The sequence below is a fragment of the Planococcus citri genome, chromosome 1 (assembly GCF_950023065.1).
Source record: "Planococcus citri chromosome 1, ihPlaCitr1.1, whole genome shotgun sequence".
Taxonomy (NCBI): Eukaryota; Metazoa; Arthropoda; class Insecta; order Hemiptera; family Pseudococcidae; genus Planococcus; species Planococcus citri.
In genome coordinates this window covers 28,064,333-28,089,202 of record NC_088677.1, presented here as the reverse complement: position 1 = coordinate 28,089,202, position 24,870 = coordinate 28,064,333, and the positions used below count along the sequence as shown (strand labels likewise).

The following is a 24,870-nucleotide window of genomic DNA, read 5'->3' as shown; positions in this document are numbered from 1 at the left end:
CAAATCGTGAAACGAAATCAAATTAGGCAATTCACTAGATGTGTAAGATAAACAAGTTGCCTGCTTTGAAAATTGAAGGGGCAAAATACGTTTTCAAAATCTAAAAGCCAAAATCCAATTTTGAACATGGGGTCGATAGTACTTTGAAAAATGAACAAAATTACTTATTATGATTTTTTTTGTTTTTGCCCAACTTGCAAATTGAAGGGGCTTCAAATGATTTTTAATTTCAAAAAATCGCGATGAAAAAAATGAATGCATGATCGTCTTTTTTTTCAACTCTAAAATTTAAAAAGTTTTTGGAACTCGAAAATTATAAAAATGAAATTTTTAGAAAATCAAAAATTGGTGAGCTTTAAAAACTTTTTAAATTTTAGTTTGAGAAAAAAATGACCATGACAAAATTTGTTCATTTTTTGAAGCAGTATTCATTTTTTTACATACTGTGAATTTAACGTTTTTCCTGTCATTTTAGATCCTTTATCAAGTATCTACCAAAAGCAAACTGAATTGTTTGGGTCATCGCAAAAATGCAAGCCAACTTGATTCTGTTTGTCATACTGATCTGTAGACTACATCAAGTGGAAGTGGAATAAAATAAAAATATTCGCTCAAGTTCCAATACCTATCTACGAAGAACCAAAGTATAATTAAGAAAAAACCATAACACTGTTCCTCTCACACATTTGAAGACAGCAGAAAATAATACATCGGACTTGTTTAAACATCTTTTTCACATATCGTTTAAAACTCGTTTCGCTTTATTCACCAAACCAAGTAGGTATAATAGTGGGATATTTTCGTGATACATTTAAATAAATTCCTTCGGCGCGGCGGCGGTTTAATAGTAATTTCCTGTAACCTGTAGTACCTATAATACCTTTTTAGCCCGCGGCGAGATTCTTAATTGTAATATGAGGTCATTTAACCAACGGGAGTAAAGTGACCACGGACGAAATAATCGATATTTTGATTTGAAATGAATCGCCAGTCGTCACTGCTGGTGTTGGATTTGGTAGGTAAACGGTTGTCGCAGGCAGTTTAACAATTGTAACATACATCTTTCTACAGAATGAAAATATTTAACCGCATTTTTTTATATTTAATAAAATATTTCACGCCTTTTTTCAACGATGTTTGTTGTCAATCAACGCAGGTATGAAGGTAGCGTTACCACTTTCCAGTCTACCTAATAATTATGAGAACGATCTTCGACTCCGAAAGGCGAACACCGCATTCTTGGGCAGCTGGCACGCAGCTCGTAACACCAAAAATGACTAATTCCTTTGCGTTTCGCTGGAAAAAACGCAACATTTGGGGAATGAAATGTGAATGAAATATGACAAATTACTTCCAGTAACGAAACACCCCTGTGAATTTCACTCATTTTACTCCCCCAAAAAATGTTAATCGTTTATCAATAAAATCGATATGCGGTTATGAGATCACACAGTTTAATGCACCTGAGTCATGACGCATGCGCAGAGCGGTGTAAACATTAATGTGTTTTGATGTCTACGTAGGTGTTTTTTTATTGCACGCCGAATGCTGAATCGCGTCGCAGTGAACGGGTCACACGAATCCGTCGTTCGTTCAGGCTCAGAAAGACAGGATTCACGCTGAATCAGCACAACTACAAAGAGTCGTTTTGCACACCTAAGGAAAATAGTTTGACGCATTCAGCGTACAATGAAAAACACTTCGTGTGCGTCGCGAAGATACAGAAAGACGCCGTGAAATAGTTGAATTTTTACGAAAGTAGAATAGTGATGAATTATTTTAAATCGAGATAGATTTTATACAATTTTTCGTATCGTAGAGTATGTAGTTCTATTCGTAATTTAATCCATAATATTATGGTTGTGATTTGTGAAGTAATCAGTTTAATTTTAAATCAAAAAGGTTGTGCGAGTGATCAATAATGCATCTAATCAGTGAAATATTTTACTCAGTGCACTTATCAGGGTCCAAGTACACGAAATGCTGTGATAAAACTTGACATGTCGTCGAGTATATGTATTCAAAATCTGTCGAACTAGACAATCCAATATGAACGTTACTATGTGGATTTGTTCGGTGCTCGTAATCCTCTCCATTGTACCCAATATCATCGGGTACCTGATCATCGTAAATCATGATTCAAATCCGGATACGGAGATTTTCGACGGAACGCTGTCAAATTACAAAGAGCCGACGAGGAAGTATTACATGAATGTCGATAAAAGCGCATCATTCGTCGAGAAACTCGTACAAGTCAATTCATCCACCGGATCAGTGACGCTGAAAAGGAGGTTAGCTTGCGATGGAATCGAATATCCCAATGTGTTTACGCTGTACATTGATTCTACATGTAACGATATTTACGAATATGTATCTATACCGTTGAAAGTTTACATTCACGGTTGCGAAACTAGGGGTAAAATTAAAGGTAATTATTTTCATGATTTTTTCGAAATCATGGAGAATCCTTCGAGATGAACTAATTTATGGAATTTTTGATTCATGTAGAAACATCGAGCGATTACTTTAGTACCAAAATATCAGCGTTGAAACAAATGTACAGCGAAAGTTTGGTATCCTATGCTCTTCCTGGCACAAGGTAAATATGCGTTACATTGACTAGTTTTGATTTTCGGTCGAAATTAACGAGTTATTTTGCAGCGTTCCTGCTTTCGATCCACTATGGGAAACATGTTTTCGGAAAAGTCAACTGGTCATGGGTTTAGAAAATTACGTTATTCCTCGAGCCATCACATCTCAATGTAGGATACATTATGTGGACGTTATGGATTCGAGACTATCCATCGAAACCAGCGTAGGCGATTTGGTAGCAGCGTATGACTTTTGCACACCACTCGATCCTCCTTGGAAAGTAAAAATCGTCTATTCGTACGAATGCGATGAAAATACAACCACAAATATCGTATACCCAGCGGTACACTATGTCAAGGTAAATTCTATACTTTGTGTACGTATTTGCACACAATAATTGGGGATAAATCGAAGATTTTCAATCTAGTAGAAGTTTCGAGTTGATATCAACGTAAACAGGGCTTAAAATATAACCAAAAAAATGACAAAACGAGAGCAAAACATTTTAATGTAGAGAAAAATCTCCCGAAAAAAAACAGCACATTGCAAAGGTTCTGGTATTTTATTTTGAAAAGTTGAATTATTTTTTTGAAACTTTTTGGAATAAAACGATGCTTTGACAATTTTAACAAATGGAAGGGCTTTTTGGCCATTTCTAGCAAAAAGAGAGACTTGGACAATTTTTGAAAAGAAACGAGACTTTTTGGAAATTGTGGCAAAAAAATACAACTTTTACAGCAATTTTCTCAAAAACGAAAATTTTTCACAATTTTGGACGTATTGATAAAAAGTTGAAAGTTTGGGGTAATTTGATTAAAAAAAAAAAAAAAAGTCAAAATCTAGCAATTTTTTTAAAAAGTGAGAATCTTCAAAAAAAAAATTGACAATGTTAGCAAAAAGCAACAATCTCTGGGAATTATTATTCACAATCAGTTCAAAAGTAACTGAATACGAGTCCAGTAAGAATAAAAAAAAAAAAAGAAAGCACGCTCGTCTCGTGTACAATAATAATTTAACAATTTAACGAGTAATTCGACCATATCGAAAGATAATTGAACAATTAAATATTTCATACGGGCAATTACATATTTTATTGGATTATGATAATAATAGACCAATTATTGAGATCGGTATTTCGTGATGAATAACAAATTCACGTTGATCGTTCGTCTTTTCAGGTTGTATTTTGGCATCGTAAAGAAAAAAATGAAATCGGACGCGTTCGACGAGATTTACAAAACGGAGGTAGCACCGACAGTAAAATACCTCAATTTGAAAAGCCTCTGTATGTGGCACCAGTACTGGAAGAGCAACCACCCGGAACTAATGTGTGCACCGTTCATGCGAAAAGTGCCGAAGGAGGAGAGATCTCTTATCAGATGATCCCATTGTTGGATGGCAGATCGCATGCCATGTTTAATATAGATTCGGAGTCCGGAGTTGTGACCACATCTGTATCTTTAGATAGGTAAAAAAAAAACTCGTAAAAAATATTTCTTTAAGAGATATAAAATTTCTCATTATTTTTCCTCGTTTTTTCAGAGAGCAACTGGACGTACATTATTTTCGTATTCAAGCCGTCGATTTATCTAATCGACCATATTCTGCCACGACTACATTACAAATTAATGTATTAGACGTCAACGATCACGCTCCAATATTCGAAGTAGCTAATGGCGAATACGAGGCTAGCGTCAGAGAATCAGTCCCAGTTGGTTCAATTGTAACCACTGTCAGAGCAACAGATAAGGACATAGGACGAAATGGAGAAGTACGATAGCGGAAATTCATCGTGAAATGAAATATTCGCGAAATTCGAATACTTATTATGATTTTTTTTTCACAGATCGAATACGAAATACGTAGCATCGATGGAGGTGGCATTGGAAACACTTCTTCGGATACTTTTAATTTAGATTCGGTGACTGGCGTTTTGACCACTAGAGCAGTCCTGGATAGAGAAACGACCGAAGTTTACACGATCATTATTACCGCTACCGATAGAACAGTGCCTGCTACAGATAGAAAATCTGCTACCGGAACTATTGTTGTCAAGGTTCTGGACGAGAACGATAACTATCCTCAATTCGCCGAACGAACGTATACGGTTTTTGTAGCCGAAGATTTGAATCCGAATCTGAATCCTAAAATTGCTACCATCAAGTAAGAAATCGATTACTTCGATGCAATCGACCACATTTGCAAAATGAACAAATTATAATCATCGAATTATTTGATTGTGCAGAGCCACAGATGCTGATCAGGGTCAAAATGCAGCCATAAGGTATGCGATTATCGGAGGCAATACACAAGGACAGTTTTCCATCGACAGTCAAAATGGAGATATATCTTTAGACAAACCGCTAGATTACGAAACTATGAAAAATTATAGACTGGTTGTAAGAGCTCAAGGTTAGTAAACAGTTTTCGTTAATTTTTTTGCAATATCATTTCAGAAGCTATAAAAAATATGTTGTTTGATTAGATGGTGGAACCCCGAGTCGATCCAATACCACTCAGGTGTTAGTTAATGTGAAGGATGTGAACGACAATGCACCGAGATTCTACGCATCATTGTTTCAAGAATCTGTTCTGGAGAATGTGCCGGTGGATTATAGTATCGTTCGAGTATGTTATAAAATATCGTTGAAATTTTCATCCAAATTATAGCAGAATTTGTAATCCGATTATTCTCTCAATCTAGGTTCAAGCTTATGACGCAGACGAAGGTGAAAATGCCGATTTGACGTATACAATTGGCGAAAGAGATGTGCAAGGTACTCCAGCTAGCGATTTACCGATTGCTGTGAATGAGAAAACTGGATGGATTCATACTACCAAACCCTTGGATCGTGAAGTGAACAGTAAATTCCAGTTTCAGGTAGGTTGAGATGGGTACAGGTATCATAATTGAATTTTGGAGGAAAAAAAGTTCTTTGGGGACCATTCTTCATCGAAAAAGGTTCAAGCTTTTAAATGTCCGAAGTAGATAATGTCAGAAAGTCGACAAGATTTTTTTCTCTTACTTTTAAGTCTCTTATGATGTCAACATTTTTTTTTTTTTTTTTTTTTTTTATAAATTCAACATTACCTTAATTACGTAATTGGTTTTCTTTCAAAATTTTCTAAAGTCAAAGTCTCTAAAAGTCAGCCGATTTTCTTCAAGTTTTTAAAAGTTTGACATAAGATATGAGCAGTTAGATGTTTTTTCACGAATAATAAACACATGGAAGGTACATACCTTTTTAAGTTTCTCTCGTCTATAAAATATATCTTGTTTAAAATTCATCACTCACCTGAAACAAAAAACAAAAATAATAAATTCATTAACTGATTGCTGATGAAATTAGAAAATAATCTAGTTATGTATAAAAATTGCAAATATCATAATTCGAGGGGTGCTTTATAATAAGGGAACCAATATCATTTGGGACACTAGGAGGTTTTTCTTGAAAATACGTTTTTTTGAAAGATTCTGTCTGTTGAAAAATTCAAAAAAAATTCTAGACATAAATTTTTCATCTTTTTTCATTTTTTCCAAATTTAGGAGGCTCCATACAAGAGAGCTAACATCATTTGGGGGTCCTACGAAAGTTTTTTTTTGAAAAAGTGGGTTATATGGAACAATTATTCTAATGTAAAAATGAGATGTTTTCAAAAAATTCCCCTGATTTTGATTTATTCTCTTTTTAAACATTTTTTTTATCAACTTTGAGGGTCTCTTTGGGAGCCAACACGGTTTCAAGGGCTCGAAAGTTTTTTCTTGAAAATGAATTATTTAGTATAATTCTGACGCAGAAACAAGTAATTTTCTATATTTTTTTACATACCTACAGGCATTTTTTTTTTCAATAAAATCGTGAAAATAAGGACTCAATAAGTACTTTCTGAAAATAAGGACTCAAAAGAACCAAAATTGAAAATTAGAACAAAATCATTATTAAAAATATTGTTTAATATTAATTATTTGAAGTTTTGCGCAATTTTCCTGATTTTCGATTGCTCTGTTATACAGATAATTGCACGTGATAACGGAAACCCTCCAAAATCAGCTACAACCAGCGTAGTAATCAATATCCAAGACGTTAACGATAACGATCCTGTATTCAATCCAAAAAATTACGAAGCCGTCGTATCAGAATCCGAACTCCCCGGTACACCTGTAGCTAATGTGGTAGCCACTGATCCGGACGAGTCACCTAGGTAAGAATCAAAAATATCAAAGCTTCACGAATAATTTCGTATTGAAACTAAAATTAATCCGTGTTTACAGATTACATTACGAAATAGCAAATGGAAATACTCGAGGACGTTTCGCCATAACAACGCAAAATGGTAAAGGATTAATTACTGTGACACAGCCTTTGGATTACAAACAGGAGAAGAGATTCGTTTTGACGGTACGTGACAGAAAAATACGCTGGCTGAAATTTTGTGTACAATATAATACTAATCTGGGTATAATTTTAATCTCGAACAGATCCGAGCTGTCGATTCCGGTGGACGTTTCGATACAGCTACAGTTTACGTGAACATCTCAGACGCGAATAATTTCCCCCCGGTATTCGATAACGCTCCTTATACAGCAAGTATTTTCGAAGACGTGCCTGTCGGAACCACCGTTCTAGTTGTGGCTGCCAGCGACAACGATGTCGGTCAAAATGCTCAAGTACGTAAACTCGAGCATATTTTCATTCATATTCAGTTCTGTAAAAAGCAATCAACGTAATTTTTTCGGGTAATTTACACAGATAACTTATTCACTGGCTAGCGGTATCGGTGAAGCTCCAGAATTCACCATTAATCCCCAAACCGGCGCCATTATCACCACAAAACCACTGGACAGAGAAGTGCAAAGCGGTTATTTACTCACAGTGACTGCCAAAGATGGCGGAGTGCCGCAATTATCCGATACAACGGATGTGGAAATATCCGTATCTGACATAAACGACAACGCTCCGGTCTTTTTGAAATCTAGTTACACCGGATCGGTATCCGAAGACTCGTTGGTAGGCACCAGTGTACTGCAGGTAGCGGCGAACGACATAGATACCGGATTAAATAGCCGGATCCGGTATGCTTTGAAGGAAGATGTCGGCGCTTTCGTTATTGATCCGACATCCGGTGTTATTCGTACTGCCACGCCATTGGATCGCGAAAGTATCGCTAGGTACGAGATCCACGCGCTAGCTATTGATAGAGGAACGCCACCCATGTCGAGTTCGGTAAGTAGAAAGAAGAGAGAAGTACGGTGTGGAAACGATGAAGGCGGAATGTGTTGAAATTTTATTGCTTTTTTTTATAGGTTTTGGTTACAGTTCGTATAGAAGATGTGAACGATTCGCCGCCGGCGTTTGAATCGGATAAATTGACTTTTTATATCGCCGAAAATTCGCCTATCGGTTCGGTCGCTGGTATTCTATATGCCAAAGATCTCGATGAAGGGCAAAATGCCGAAGTTACCTATTCACTCATTGGTAATTAATTGACTTTTTTTTTTGGTCGTTGTTGATTATGGAGATGTAATGTTGGTTGTTTATTTTTCAAGGCGGCGAAGATGTGAATTCGTTTTCGCTTTCAAGAAGACCCGGTTCCGATAAAGCTGAAATACTGACGTTGATCGAGTTAGATTACGAATCATCGAAGAAAAAATACGATTTAGTGGTCCGAGCTGCATCTCCTCCTCTTCGAAATGACGCTCGTGTTGAAATCCTGGTGACCGATGTGAACGACAATGCACCCCAGCTGAAAGATTTTCATGTAAATACAACAAACGAACGGACTGAAAAATCTGTATTAATCATGGAGTAAAACATTACGTATTTTTAATTCACGATTTATTTCAGGTGATATTCAATAATTTCAAAGATCATTTCCCCGTCGGACCATTTAGCAGGGTACCTGCTTTTGACGCTGATGTATCGGATAAACTGAGGTATCACATATTATCCGGTAACAACGCCAATCTTATCCACTTGAACGAATCAACTGGTCAGCTAACGTTATCTCCGCAATTGAACACCAATGTGCAAAAAACTGCTTTCATCGAAGTATCAGTCTCGGGTAAATGATCGATTAAAATGATACGATTTTCATCTACGAATTCGCGTTTACGAAATGGGTAATTTTTCAGACGGTATTAACGAAGTGAAAGCAACTATGCAGCTTTTAGTGAGGCTAGTAACTGATGAAATGCTATATAGCTCGGTAACAGTACGATTGAATGATATGACCCAAGAAGTTTTCCTATCCCCTTTGCTATCTTACTTCATCGAAGGATTATCAGCCATTATTCCATGTCCGAAAGAGAATATCTACATTCTTAGCATTTTAGTGAGTATTTCAAGCGACAGACTGTTTATTTTAATGTACAGCGGTTTAGAATGAGCTTTTTTGTTTTCTCAGGATGATACCGACGTCAGCAGCAGAATCCTAAACGTTAGCTTTTCTGCACGTAAGCCAGAAGGTTCATTTTATTCGTCGCAGTTCCTTCAGGAGAAAGTATATCTTAACAGAATGACATTAGCCAAATTATCCACTCTACAAGTAAATATCAGTCGACTGGTACAATGTGCAGGGCTCGTATTCATTTTTTTTCTTAAATAAACCTAGTACGAGCCCTGAATATGCAATTTTCTACTGCATTTTTATCAACGATTGTACTAATATTTTTTGTTCGATTTATTTAGGTGTTACCTTTTGACGATAATTTATGCCTAAGAGAACCATGTCTGAATTTTGAACAATGTTTGTCTATATTGAAATTCGGAAACGCTTCCGAGTTCATTCATAGCGACAGTGTGCTATTCAGACCGATCTACCCTGTGTCGACTTTCGTTTGTCAATGTCCCTTTGGTTATACTGGTTAGTTATCTAGAAATTTTCAAGGAAAATTGCACCGATTCATTTGAATATGAAATTAACGATCAAATTTTATCAACAGGAAGTAACGAACATTATTTGTGCGATACAGAAGTGAACCTTTGTTATTCTAATCCTTGCCAACATGGAGGAACGTGTAAACGTAAAGAAGGAGGATACACGTGCTTATGTCCATCGCAATATACCGGTATGATAATTCGATTTACTCTATGGTTAAAATTGTGTGATTTTTGGAAACTGATTTCGACTACACTAGGCAACAATTTTTGACCTTTTTTTTGTGTTCGGGTTGAAAATGGGCTTAATTGATAGTTTAGACCCTAAAACAAAAAACAGAGTGGGGTTTTTCAATTTGAGTTGTTTTTGAAGTCAGGAGAGATGATCAAAGTTGCAAAAATGGCCGTTTTTGCCCTGTTTCACAAGTTTGTGGAGACATCAGTTTTATGTTTCAAAAAAAACCAAGGTCATATTCGGATTCTACGCACTTTTTTAAGTAAACAATTTCTCCGGATTTTTGATTTTCGAAGTTTCAAGCGCATATGGAAGATTTTTGTTTGTAACATATTTTAAAACTCGGAGCGCGCGACGCTGGCGTTACTCCACCACGTAATCGTGGCTCGGAACTGTGTTCGCGCGGGCGAGGCTCTCGCTCCAAGTCTTAAAATACGTTACAAACAAAAATCTTCCATATGCGCTTGAAACTTCGAAAATCAAAAATCCGGAGAAATTGTTTACTTAAAAAAGTGCGTAGAATCCGAATATGACCTTGTTTTTTTTTGAAACATAATACTAATGTCTCCACAAACTCGTGAAATAGGGCAAAAACGGTCATTTTTGCAACTTTGATCATCTCTCCTGACTACAAAAACAACTCAAATTGAAAATCCCCACTCTGTTTTTTGTTTTAGGGTCTAAACTATCGATTAAGCCCATTTTCAACCCGAACACAAATATGCCGTTGCCTAGTGCTATTATTCGTTTTGAATTCCTTAGGAGAAAAATGCGAAATAGATCTACTCGCTGATAAATGTCAACCTGGTGTTTGTCATTCGGGTTCGACGTGTGTGCCTTTGACTCAAGGTGGATTTGTTTGCGACGACTGCGCTCCCAATAGCACTTACGACAATTACGATCGAATTTGTCAACTGAGAGGTCGTAGTTTTTCAAAAAATTCATTTCTCACTTTCCCATCGTTGAAGCAAAGAAATCGATTGTACATTTCGTTGAGGTGAGTTACTTTTTCTTTTTAATTTACGAATAATTCAACACGAATAGTCATTATATTTGGATTTATTTGAGCAGATTTGCGACGTTAGAAGAGTCTGGATTATTGCTGTACAACGGTAGATATAACGAATTGCATGATTTCATTGCTTTGGAAATCGTCGAAGGTGGTCAAGCTGTAGAGTTTTCATTTTCGTTGGGATCAGACGTTACTAGAGTTTCTGCCTCTCTACCCGGAGGAGTAAATGATGGCAATTGGCATACAGTTGTGGTATCTTATCACAACAAGGTAAGTCGAACGATTCGGTGAACGTTTGAACGAGCGATATTAGGTGATCTGAATGTGTATTTTTTTATGCGATTTTAGACGGCTACTGTATCTTTGGATGGTTGCGATACAACTTTGACCATCAAATATGGACAACAATTGGGTTACACGTGTGCTAATTCAACGACGCAAGTTTTGGAACCGAGATGTGCGATTTTAACGGAAACCTGTCATCGATTTTTGGATCTGACTGGACCCCTGCAAATCGGCGGATTACCTATCTTACCATCGTCAACTTCTTTTCAAGTTAAAAGTCGTGATTTCGTCGGTTGCATCGCCGATGTACATATTGATCATAAATTGCTAGATTTCAATAGGTAAATATTAGCTGAGAATTTGCTAGTCCAAAGTACCTATTCATTTTAAATTAATTCGTCGTTTTTTAAAAAAGTTTTGTGGCTGATAACGGAACGGTAATCGGATGCCTGGATAAACATTCGCATTGCTCTAGTCAACCGTGTCAAAATGGCGGTACTTGCATCGAGTCTTGGGGAACATTCTTATGCGAATGTACCGAAGGATTTAGTGGGAAAGATTGTAGCCAAAGTAAGAATACACGAAACGTTGAGTAAATCATTGTGTCAGTTAGTTTCTAATCCAGTTATGTTTTATTTTTCGCCATTTAGACGTTGGACCTAGTTGGAGATTTAATGGAGATGGTACATTGTCGTTTAATCCTTTACTGCGTCCGATCCAGTTACCCTGGTCGACTAGTTTGTCTATTCGTACTCTTCAGCAGGATGCTTTCATCATGTGTATACAAATGGGACAAGGAGGATACGCTTTGGTCACGGTAAGTTTTTTCAAAACGTTACAGGATCATTCTATGTCAAATCGCCGAGCTTATTCGACATGAAATGACCCTACACTGTTCTTATTGGAGATCAAAAATGCTAATGGTATTATTTTTCTAGCTCGACGCCGGATATTTGGTTTACATTGTGGATGGGCAGACTGCTGTGCTGACAACGAGTCGTTTGAATGATGGATTATGGCATCGTATTGAAATAACATGGTTAGCAGGAGGAGGTGTCCGGTTATCCACTGATTACGGTAAACGATCCGTTAACCGAATTATGAACGCTAAAGTACAAGGACTGTACATTGGAAAGGTCACGTTGGGCAAGATGGAAGACCCTAAGGCAGAAAACATCAAACTCTTACCATTCAGTGGTTGTGTCCAGGTACATATTTAATCAACAACTACAACAGCAGGCAATAGTCCCCAATTATTTTCAATGTATTATTTATTTAAATTTTATAGGATATTCGAATCGGATCGTCGCAAACGCTACAAAGACCAACGGAAGTGTTCAAAGTAATTGAAGGATGTGGCGGAACTAATCCTTGCGAGACTGGTAAATGCCCTAGTCATAGCGATTGCATAGCAACCTGGGAGAAACACACGTGCAAATGTCATTCGGGATACGTTGGACCCGCGTGTAATCACGTTTGTGAGACGAATCCCTGCGCAAATGGTGCTCATTGCGAAGCCGGTGTGGATACACCTCGTGGATACAGATGTGTCTGTACTAGCGAATTGTATACAGGTAAAAAAAAGCTACAGTTCCCTAAAGTAAATCATTCCAGGCGTGAATAAAACGGTAATTATTTTCTGATATGATCATTAGGCGAATATTGCGAAATTGAAGTCGAACAAAGTTGTCCAATAAGTTGGTGGGGTCATCCGGTTTGCGGTCCTTGCAACTGTCCGACCCAATCTGGATATAATCCCGATTGTAACAAGACCAGCGGTGAATGCGTTTGCAAAGTACGATATTATCGAATATATTCCATCTAATAAGTAAAGAAATCACATCGTATGTACTAATTATGTAATGTTCTATCGCAGGAAAACCATTACAAGCCACCTGGCTCGGATGTTTGTCTACCTTGCGATTGTTACCCCACGGGTTCGATTGGTTCATCGTGTGATTTCGACACCGGCCAATGTAAATGTCGACCTAGGGTGGTAGGAAGAAGATGTGAAGCTTGCCCGAATGGGTTCGCTGAAGTAACCTTTGATGGATGCGCAGGTCAGCAGTCTATCTCTATTCCTTAGATAAATTATCTCATTACTTCGACGTGAGATTCATAATGATTTTTTTCTTTTTTGCAAAACAGTTGTCTATGACGGATGTCCTCGTAATTTCGCCGATGGAATTTGGTGGCGACGAACTGAATTTGGTAAAGTAGCTGTGGAAGATTGTCCTCGAGGATCGCAAGGCAAAGCATCCAGATTGTGCGATAATACTTCGGAAGGATGGCAAAACCCTGACATTTTCAATTGCACTTCGGATTCGTTCACTTCCTTAAGAAGAAGAGTAAGTCTTATTACAAGTAGAAGTAGTAGTTACTTAAGTACCTATGAAATTTGACATGTTTTTTTCCCCTCAGCTGGTTGATTTAGAGAGCGAAGGACTACAGTTGAATACATTTGTAGCGATTGAAACGGCTGATTCCATCAAGAAGGCGTGTAATAATAGCGATTTGTTGTACGGTGCTGACATTTTGATCGCTGAACAAATCATACAGCGGTTGCTGAATTACGAAAAATCGCAATCTGGTCTGAATCTCACCCATAGTCAAGATAAAGATTACATGCAGAATGTTATTTTGGGTGTGAGTCGAGTCCTCGATATGAAGGAGAAAAATCATTGGGATGGAATCAAGAAGTTGATCAACGAAACGCCGGAAACATTATTATACACATTGTGGGAATACCTGATGACGTTGGCGACCAATCAGCACGATACTTACACGGATCCTTTTGAGATTGTTACTTCTAATATAGGTATGTTGTCAAAGTCTCAATTTCGGTCAAAAATAGTGAGAAATATCGCCTTTCGTATACATTGCGAAAAGTCTCGTTTCTTACTAAAAATTTGTCTGTTTTTTGCAAAAAATTACCCAAAATGAGAAAATTGCTTAGTTCCCGAAAATTACCCGAAAGTCTCAATTTTTTTATTAACGCAGAAAATTACAAAAATTCTCGCTTTTCTGACGCAAATCGCGACAAAATATCATTTTTTTAAAATCATTAATCAAGTACCAAAAAATCTTCTGTTTTATAGTTGAAATTTTCAAAACCTTGTTTTTTCATAAAAATTTTTGCTTTTTTGCTATACTAAAAAGTCTCACTTTTGTTTTCAAAAAATTACTTAAATGTTTCTCTTGTTAGACAGAAATTGTCAAAGTATCACTATTTTGTCAATTGTGCCCAAAAAGTCCCGAATTTTGTTAAATTGTCAAAAATGCTTGCTTGTCCAAAAATTGACAAAAATTTACGCTTTTTAGAACAATGGCAGAAGATTTTCCTTTTTTCCAGAAAATTCCTAAAAGGCCCGATTTTTTACTGAAGTTTTCCAAAAGTCTCGTTTGTTTGACAGAAATTTGGAAGAAGTATAATTTTTCCCAATAATTTACCAGGAAGTCCTGCTTTTAGGTTGAATTGTCAAATTATTGCTTTTTGTCAGAAAAAAGGTCTTGCGGTTTGCTAATATTGTCAGTATCTGTTTTTTGACAGCAATTTTCAAAAACTCCATCTTTTTCAAAAATTGACAAAAATTTTCGCTTTTGTAAGAAAATGGCCAAAGGTTGGCGTTTTTTGCAAAAAATTCCAGAAAGTTTCATTTTTTCCCCAAATTGTCCAAATGTTTTGCTTTTTTCACAAAAATTGCGAAAAATCATATTTTTGTAGTTTTTTGCCAAGATTGTCAAAAATGTTCGCTTTTTTAGCTCAATTTGTACAAAATTTCACAACTTTGAAAAGTTTAACTTTTTTAAAAAAAATTGGGCCAAAAATCGCTGATTCTTTTTACAAAAATTTGCTAAAGTTTTGCTTTTTTAAAAATGAAAAAAAAATTTCGCTTTTCAGCAATGAAAAATTCCAAAAAGTCTCGCACATCTTCAGTAATTGCGGGAAAATGTTGTTTTTTTGGAACATGATTACTTTTTATAAGGTGACTTGATTTTTGCTAAAGTTTTCAAGGTCTTGCTTTTTGATTTAAATTCTCTTAAGTATTTTACAAAATTGCCAATAATTCCCAAAAAATCACGTTTGTGTTTTTTCATTTTTTTTATGATTTAGTCAATATCAAAAATTTTTTGCAACCTAAAAATTGACAAAATTTTCTGAGTTTCATTAAAATGGCTATAAATTGTAACTTTTTTCGTAAAAAACCAAAAAATTTGGCAAAAGGTTTGCTTTTTTGTCAGAAATTTCAAAAGGTTCCTACTTTTACTACAATTGTTAAAGTTTCGCTTATTATGGCCAAAAATTGCAAACATTCTGCCAAAAAGTTTTGCGGGGGGTGGCAAGTTTCCGACTGCTTGAGGGCGCGAATCTGTTAAATCCGGCCCTGCTCATCATTATGCATATTTGGTTAATTAATTGTGTACTAATGGAGATTCTTTTCCTGTAGCTTTCGGTTTGGATATTGTTACTTCGGAAAGTCTGTTTGGTTATGAAAGCGATGAAATTCAGTTGGATGCTTCATTAGATATACCCAGAAAATTACAAGAAAAAGTCGTTCTACCAGATACATCTTCAATTTTGGAATCTAGTCTTCAAGTAAGTGTCTGCGATGAAATATTTTCATAAATTTTCGTATGAATGGGATTTAATTTTTTGTTCATTTTTTTATAGGTGAATACGTTGAAAACAGGCTCTCAAGTTTTGGGTCTGAAAAGTGCGACAGGACCAACGGTTGTATTCCCCAAGTACAATAATTATTTGATGGATAAGTCGAAATTTGACACAAATTCTCAAATCATGATCCCGATTGATTTATTGGGTATTCGAACCATCAAAGAAGGTTGGTATTCAATGATACTTGAAGAAATTTATTTGATATGCTGAAATATTAATCGAACGCTTTGTTGTTTTCTGTACTTTTAGGAGAAATAGGTTCGAAAGAAATATTCAGTAAATCAGATAACGCAGTAGTAGGATACGCTCAGTACAAGAATATTGGTTCATTGATACCATTACGTTACGATGAAACTGTATCCAAACGATATGGTGTAGATTTAATCGTCGGATCTCCCGTAATCTCTGTCATTGTAGCGATCAATCAACACACAGGTGAGTAAATTCGTCTAAACGAATTAAAAATTTAGTTTGGTAGGAAGAATTATTGTACATTAACGCGAATTATTCCGTATAGGTAACGAATTCAAATGGAAACGAGAAACTGACAGCGGAAGCGATGTGATAACCACAAATTTACTCGACTTGGTCCCGCTACCGGTTCCAGTACGGTTACGTATTTGGTTAAATCACGACGTAATTACTCCTCTATCAAATCCTCAGTGTGTAAGGTGGACTAATATTAGAGGGTAAGGTTTTTTCTACGCGAATTCTATAATTTCATTAATTCTAGTTTTTTGACAATAAATAATTCGTGACTGCTTTTATGAAATCGTTATAGGTATGGAGAATGGACCAGATCTGGATGTTTGACCGTCGTTCCTGATATACCTTCTCATAAACATTCTTTACAACCTGTTTTGGTGAATTGCACCTGTAACCAGCTATCAACTTATGCTGTCCTGGTCGACGGCATCAATGGAGAAGTAACTCATTTTTTCATTTCAATGTTGCATTGGCTAATTATTCAAATATGTGGCTCTAATTGGTATTTTTTTTTTCTCTCAAAGTATGTGGCGGAGTTCACGTTCATTGAAGATATCGCATCGTGGATTGCATTCACAATGGCTATAACAGCATTAGCGCTGGCTTGCATTTTATTAAGCCTGTTGAGAGCCAATACGAATTCTAGTTCGATATGTATCAGCCTTACGTTCTGTTTATTGATGACCCAGTGTTTATTCTTGTTCGCCATGAAGAGTCAAATGTCCATTGTGTCCAACGAAGTAAGTAGGATGTGCAAATGATGAAATTTAGGCATTTCGAGAAATTCAACTGTTCTCGAATCGACTGATCAAATTATACTTTTTCTAATTTTCAACTGTTTGAAAATATTTTCAGTTTTCGTGCAAAATTGTCGCCATGGGATTGCACTATTTATGGCTGAGCGTGATGTGTTGGTCACTAGTCAGTTCATTGCATTTGTATAGAATGTTGACTGAGATGCGAGACGTCAATCATGGCCAAATGGGATTCTACCATTCGCTAGGCTACGGATTACCTGCCATTATCGTTGGACTTTCAGTTGGAGTGCGAGCCGATCAATATGGCAATTATTTCTTGTAAGTGGGCTCCTATGCTGAGTCCAGGGAACGATCCAAGTGTACTCTAGATCAAGTTCTGAATCACTAATCGCATTTTTTTCGTGTATTTCAGTTGTTGGCTGTCTTTGTACGAATCTGTGGTATGGAGTTTAGTGGGACCTGTCTGTGTATTAGTAATATGCAAATTAATCGTGTTGCTTTTATCGCTTCGAGCGGCGTTTACTCTCAAAGATCATGTTGCCGGATACGGTAACCTGAGGTGAGCCTAAAATCACGTACTTTGATTAAGAGTGTATTACAAGGATGATATTTAATTGCGGAAATTAATATTTCAGGACATTGTTATGGCTATCGGTGGTCTCATTACCGTTATTAGTGGCGGTTTGGATGCTGGAATTGTTGGCTGGTACAGAACGCGATGTCATATTAACGTATTTACTATGTATCGCTATCGTGGTTCAAGCATGGTTCACTCTGTGCGGATACTGTTTCGGTAATGCTAGAATCAGAGCTAGTTTACATCGTATATTGATGAACTTATTCGGCGGAAAAGTGCCACCGATTCCGGACGAAGATATCGATAGCCCGGTTAAAAGTACTAGTCATTCGGTTCATAATCCGGTGGTAAGTTTTGGCTCGTGATTTACGAGACTGAATTCGATTCAGAACCCATGCCCATTGCTCATGTTCTTGATGTATGTATTTTGTAGCGTTCTTCATTGGCGTATCGAAACGCCGGCGTGAATACTTTCGAAGCTGCGAGACGACAGATAGGAATATCGACATCGAGCACCACATCCAGATCAACGAATAAAACGTGCAGTAGTCCGTATCGAAGCGATGTTCAAGTCCGTAATACTTCAACGTCGACCAGCAACTATGAACCGAGTGCTTCAGACGGCACCTCAGCTCTTCAACCAGTTCAGCACACATCGGATTCAGATTCAGAGGTACATAAATTGAAACTCAGTGGACTCTGGGATTGTACTCTGTTACTTTTTTAGTAACTAAATTGATTACTAAAAGTTACTTTTTCCTAATTTCCTTCTTTTCTAAATCATATAACAAGAATTCTTGAAGAAGAAAAAATGCTCTTTACTGCTTTTTCAGCATTTTGAATTTTATGTTTTCAGATTTGATGGTTTTTCTTGTGAAATTTTTTCAAGTTTTTCCCAATTTGAACAAGTTGTACTTACTCATTATTTTTGAATTTCTCGATAGTTTTTAGTGGATTTTTTCCAGTTTTGATCAATTTTTACTTCTTAAATTGAAGTGATTTTTTTCCAAAATGATTTTTCCATGATTTTATTTGGAATTTTGATATTTTTTTCACCTGAATTTTTTCACTTCGAGTTCTCGTGATTTTTTCGTAAAAATTTCCTCTTAAGCTTGTATGTTTTTATTGCTCAAAATCCCCGATTTAGTGATTTTTATTTTGAATTTTTGTATATTTTTCTCAATTTTGACGGGTATTAGTCGTCTGAATTTTCGTGAATTCTTTTTTTTTTTTAGTTTTTCGAAGATTTTTCTGGAATTTCCCTTTTTTTTTCTCTTCAAATTTTGGCGAAAATTTCTCCAGTTTTGATGGACTTTCTAACTTTGAATTTTCACGATTTTAGTTTTGCTCTAAATTGTGGTCATTTTTTTGATTTAATTTTGACTGATTTTTTTTTATTTCAACAGTTTTTTTTCGAGTCTGGCGGTTTCAAAAAACTAACGATTTTTTGGCTTAGTTTTTTGTGGAATTTTGATTTTTCTTCTTCCAAAAGTAGCTACGATTTCCTTTAAATTTTGCTCATTTTTTTGGGGAGGGAGCGGAGTGACTTTCTTCAAGATTTGATGAGTTTGTTTTTTTCATTTTCCCTGTAAAGAAATTTCCTCTCTCCTTGAAATATCTTTTTTTCAAGTTCAAATTATTATTTTTTGAATCGTCTTGAGTTTTTCTTGAAATTTTTCGATGATTTTTTTCAATTTTTTTTTGATTTTTTTTTTTGATTTTTTTCCGAATTCATACTTATAGGTAATTCTCGCGAGTTCTCTGTTCTGAATTTTCACTTTTCAGTGATTTTTTTCCTGAACTGAAGTTTCGAAAGTTTTCCATTTTCATGCCTTCCGCGATTTTGTTTTGAATTTTATCAATTAATTTTTCTGACTAAATTTTTGCTCTTAATTTCGACGAAACCTTTTTGTCTAAACTTTCGTGATTTTTTTTGAAATTTTGCGCCACATTTTAGTAATTCTCCTTTTTACAGTTTTTGAGTTGTTTTTTTTTTTGGATTTTAAGACTCGATGTTTATATTTTGATTTTTTTTTGGGATTTCTTGATTTTTTTTCACGTTTTATTTTTCTCTCAATTTCAATAATTTTTTTTTCAATTTTTTCCCATTTTTTACGTCTTTTTCTCGCGAAATTTGAGGATTTTTTTCTGAAGCACGATAATTTTTTTTCGTATTTGAATTTTTAAAATGATTTTTACAAATCACTATTTTCCAAATTTGGATTACAAGCTTCTCTCCGTTTTCTGTTCTAAAATGATTCTTCTTATTTATGGAATTTTTTACAATTATTGTTTATTCTTTCTCAACACTCGAATAATTTTTTTCATCAATTGCTCGCTCATGTATTTTTTTTTTTTTTTTTTTTTGAAATAATTTTGAATAAGATTAAATTTAGTTCCTCTCTATTTCGGTGGACTCCCCGTCCCTTTCAATTTTGCAATTGTTTTCATTAGTTAGGCACATTTTTCGATTATGTTTCCAGAATTCATGATTATTTTTTGCATTTTCACCTAGTTTTAGCTAGTTTTTTAAAAATGGTTTTTGTTTGAATTTTGATGATTTTTTTCTGGTTACTTTTTTTAGCTTTTTTGGTTACCAAAGTTACTTTTTTTTTTAGAAAAATTTGAGTGCAATCCCTGAGTGGTGTTGAATTTTACCCATTTGAATGCCTTTTTAATCCAAGTATGATTCACAGGGATCGGCCGAAAGGCAAAGTTTGGATTTAGCATCATCTCACAGCAGCGACGACGAAGAATCGAGCAGATCACGCCGTAAAAGAAGGAATGTCGGAGTGTCAACGAAACCACCTCCTCATATGTCATCCGGTTACCTGCCCAACGTAATCGAAGATTCGATTGCCGCCTGTTCCGGATCGTTGTCTAGAATGCCAACTGTTCAGCCTCCATCGCATTTGAACGTAATCGCCAATTCGCAGTTATTCCCGAATTTGAAATCGTATCGATATTCGCCTCCCAGATGGAATGGCCAGATAATGGACTCGCAAAATATAGGTGAATATTTTTACTCCGAGGTCTCTTTGGAGTTCATGTTTGTATAAATAAATATGTTGCTAAATAAACTCTCGTGATTATGCGCAGTCGAAGAAGACGAACCGTATCCCCATCGTTGGAACGATACGAACATGTCGGACGGTGAAAACAACGTGATCGCGTCGCATATGCGTTTTGAATCGAAACCACCGATGTCGATAGGCAGAAAATACCTCGGCGAGTCGTCAGATCCTATGCATCATCACATGTCCGATATGGAATACGACAATGGTATCGATACAGGCCCTGGTAATATAGATGAAAAATACTCATTCCCGTATACTGGTGAGTGGACACAGCTGCGAAAAATCAAGCACATCGATGCGAATCCATTTTAACGTTTAATAAACGTATATATTTTTCAGCCGAAGAAGACCATTGCGGGTCACCATACATGAATATCCTTCGCGGAGCCGAGTTACCAGTTAGAAAATTAAGCGCGTCTCATAGTCCGAACCTCGATCTATGCCGAATGAACGGCAACAGATCGTCGATGAGGAGTATAGATAGAGTCTACGATGGCGCAGAAGATGGCCGCAATATGCGTAGTATGGATATATGCGGCCAAGGTGGTCGCGGTCTGCATTCGTCTCATAGCAGCATCGACCGGAAACGTGCCCTAGACGAAGTTTCCATCCATAGCGCTGGTCGAAATTGCGATCCGATGCATTTCGATGGTGGTCTCAGAGGCACCGATGAAACATCTGTACGCAGTTTCAATCTGAAAAGGGGTAGCGATTTGTCGCTGAGGAGTGACGATCCGAATAGGTACGGTCGTATGCCCAATGATTTGGATCGCGAGTCGAGGAGAGGGAGCGATGCCAGTATCACGATGTTGGGTGGCATGGCCACGTTACCTATGCAGAGAAGACCCTTTTACGCGTCCAACGAATATGGCATCGCTAATATTTCCGAATCTGAGTGAGTAACTCGTATTATTGTACGAAATCGTTTTAGTTTTTTAAGGGATCATTAGGTTATACTTTCCATTTCATTTCCTTTGTGCACTTAATTCCATATACTTATTTTCTTTTCTCAATGTTTTGCCACTCTTGATCTGCTTGATAATTTTATTGCAAAAGATGAAAATCAACTAATTTTCTTTTATCTTCGATTTTTCACCTCCAATTAACTGACTAACATTGTGTATTTTTCTTATTTTTTTACGCTTACTGGGAATGTTATGTAACAATAGCGAGGTAAGAATCGTGTATATTTCAAGTTCTATGATCAATTTGTAGCAATATTTTTTCTATTAGTGTTTATGTGATTGGAGTAATTATAGACCAACTTCGTTACGAAACTTTTCCCATTTTTTTTCTGTCTTTTTTAAAATACATATTAGGAAGAAGCTCTAATTTTTTGACACATTTTTGAATTTTGAGATCTTTTTTTAAAAAAAAAAAAAACAGTGTTTCCAATTCTTAAAAAAAATGGAACATTAAAGAATGGATTTTTCACTGCTTGGTTTTACTTTACATTTCTTCACATTTTTGAGGGACTTTTTCGGACTTTCCAGATTTTTTTTCCAAATTTTTGCATTTTTGATAAAATTTTAATTTTTTTAGTTTTTTTAGTTTTTTTTTAAATAATGTTTTTAATCATTTTTTTAAGAATTAATTTTGTTTCACTTTCTTTTTTTTTTGAACATCAAGTTACTTGGCTGATTAAATTTATCTCATTTCTGTTCTTTTTTCTTTACATTTCTTCACATTTTTGGGGACTTTTTCGGACTTTCCGGAATTTTTTTCAAATTTTTGCATTTTTGATAAAATAATGTCAATTTTTTTAGTTTTTGAATTTTGTTTCACTTTATTTTTTTCAAACATTAAGTTACTTGGCTTATTAAATTTTTCTCATTTTCGTTTTTTTTTTACATTTTTGGAGGACTTTTTCGGAGTTTTCGGATTTTTTTCTTCAAATTTTTGCATTTTTGATAAAATTTTAATTTTTTTAGTTTTTGCAAACTTTTTTTTGATGTTTTCAATTAATTTTGTTTCACTTCATTTTTTTGAACATCAAGTTACTTGGCTTATTGAATTTTTCTCATTTCCGTTCTTTATTTTTCACATTTCTTTACATTATTGAGGGACTTTTTCGGACATTCCGGAATTTTTTTTTCAAATTTTTGCATTTTTGATGAAATGCCAATTTTTTTAGTTTTTTGCAAGCTTTTTTTTGATGTTTTCAATCATTTTTTAAAGAATAAATTTTGTTTCACTTTCTTTTCTTTGAACATTAATTTTGTAATTTCCGTTACTTTTTTTTTTTTTGTTTTTCTTTTGAAGATTTTTCCCTATCTTCTTTAAATTAGGTAACCACCACGGCTCAAAAATCACAATTTTTATAAAGCCACATTGCGACCTATCAAAATGGGTTAAAATTTCGTGAAAAAAAAGAAAATGCTAATAATTTTCTTTTTTGGTCATTTTAAAAAAAATTTGGACCCTAAATTTTATAAATTTTTGAAAAAATGAAAAATCAACGAGTGACCTATTAATTTAGGTTAAAATTTTGTGTTAAATACAAAAATTTCAATGGTTTACTTTGTCGACCAGTTACAAAAAATTTTGGAGCCGAAATTTCCTCAAATTTGAAAAAAAAATTCAAAAATCCACAATTAATGTGACCTCTATTATTTATTTTTTTACTAGTTAAATGTTCCATATTTTTAAAAAAATTCCAATTACCACGTATTCCCGGAGAAAACTGTCCGAAACTTCGGTTTTACCCTAAAAGTGACTCCCCAAATCGATCACGACCATTTTCGAACTGATCTGTAGCCTCCAGAAAAAGTTGGTTTTTCTCCAGCACACTGCAATCGCTCCAGAAAGCTCTGTAATCAACTTCGACAGCTGAAAATTTGGTTCTGAGGTGTGAGTGACGTGAACTTTCAATGAGCCAAATTTCACCCAAATCGAAGGTTGCGAGTTGACAAGGTTCCCTTGATAATGCTTGATTGAAAAAAATGCATAGTTTTACGTTTAAATTATCTTTGACAAATATTTTCATTAATTTTTGTTTTGAAAAATTTGTTTCAGGAAAGATACGAATGAAGAAACGCGAGTGTAAATTCAGCAAAATATAAATAAGTATTAAATTTATGTCAAAACTGCCTTGAAATCAATCCGAAGATCAATACGGTGTCATATCTCGCATCACTTATTGCATTTCTTTTTTGTATTTTTTTTTCATGTTTTATATTTTTTTATAAATTTTTGTGTACCTACAATTTTAATTTCTTTTTTTTGTACATTTTTTACACTTAAGCTTGTATTTCTTTTTTTTACTTCAATTCTTCTGTTGCAGTATTTTCCTTTTCATTTTGTGATATTTTTACATTCCATTTTATTTTATTTTTTCAACTTGACAATTTGTGTGCAATTTTTTATGTAATGTTTTCCCTCTCTCTATCTGTACCATATAACTTATTTACGACTTCATATCGTTGATCTCACTTTATGTAACTATATTTCTTTCTTTTTTCTCTCTGTTTTGAATTATCTAATGATACAAAAAAAGGTGGCGGTATAATTTAATAGTAGAGTGGACTGAATAAACGGACAATCATTGATAATAGATGAGCAATGTGCGCGCAAGTTTATATTATTTAAAAAAGTGCCATAGAATCGATTTTTAAATTAGAATTCTTGTTTTTTCCTTTAGTTCCTAATATTACTTGTAATTACATTTGTATAGGTAATTATTCATGGCATTTATATTGTATAGGATAAATAATAATACGATTATTTGCTCATTTATGTTTCACTCAACGAGGTTGTGCATGTGTACTTAATTATTTTACGTATGTGTACTCGTATTTCTTTTCGCACAGATTTACGTCTTCAGCAGTATTATTTTTGTAGCTTTTTTACGAATTTATTTTTTTAAAGCTTGTAATTTACGTTTTCGTTTAGCGAAATTTTTTGTGTATTTTAAAGGCAAACAACATAACGTATGTCAATTGGTACTGTAGTAATTTTACGTATAGTAGGACGTGTGAAATCGAATGTGTGTATTTTTTTATATATTTTCAACACCAAGTCTGGGAACGAGCTTACATTTTTATCTTTTAAAGTAGTTACGGATAAAACGGATTTTTTCGAGTAAGAAGCTGTGATGTTTGAAAACGATTTACATTTTTATGCGACGAAGGTGGAAAACGATGACAATTTTTTTTCTAGAGATAGGTACTTGGCATACTGCATTATTCTCTTTTTTAATTCGATCAATTTTTTTTGTTTGTTTGAATATTGCAATTTTCAATTAACGAATTCCAAATATAATTTATAAGAAATATTTTTGCGGTTGATTTATTTTG

General features: G+C 35.1%; 2 protein-coding genes across 5 annotated transcripts in view; one reads left to right on the top strand and one right to left on the bottom strand.

Moving 5' to 3' along the window:
- Positions 1-24,870, bottom strand: part of LOC135831202 (uncharacterized) — a 572,431-nt gene that overhangs the window by 292,958 nt on the left and 254,603 nt on the right. The gene's annotated exons all lie outside the window — the stretch shown is intronic.
- Positions 1,717-24,848, top strand: stan (Protocadherin-like wing polarity protein stan). The gene is made up of 45 exons (XM_065343502.1): positions 1,717-2,428; positions 2,509-2,599; positions 2,662-2,950; positions 3,771-4,060; positions 4,135-4,363; positions 4,439-4,755; positions 4,838-5,004; positions 5,078-5,220; positions 5,297-5,473; positions 6,608-6,795; positions 6,866-6,992; positions 7,073-7,261; positions 7,344-7,817; positions 7,898-8,069; positions 8,141-8,352; positions 8,439-8,655; positions 8,726-8,925; positions 8,998-9,138; positions 9,282-9,456; positions 9,536-9,661; positions 10,468-10,702; positions 10,777-10,987; positions 11,066-11,343; positions 11,418-11,572; positions 11,653-11,819; positions 11,941-12,210; positions 12,291-12,576; positions 12,658-12,797; positions 12,879-13,062; positions 13,151-13,350; positions 13,424-13,820; positions 15,451-15,599; positions 15,675-15,843; positions 15,927-16,112; positions 16,195-16,366; positions 16,459-16,603; positions 16,688-16,903; positions 17,019-17,239; positions 17,334-17,480; positions 17,557-17,845; positions 17,932-18,171; positions 20,195-20,510; positions 20,598-20,834; positions 20,915-21,470; positions 23,591-24,848. Exons 1-45 carry the CDS (start codon positions 2,050-2,052, stop codon positions 23,619-23,621), a joined length of 9,900 nt encoding a protein of 3,299 aa, XP_065199574.1. The 5' UTR covers positions 1,717-2,049; the 3' UTR covers positions 23,622-24,848.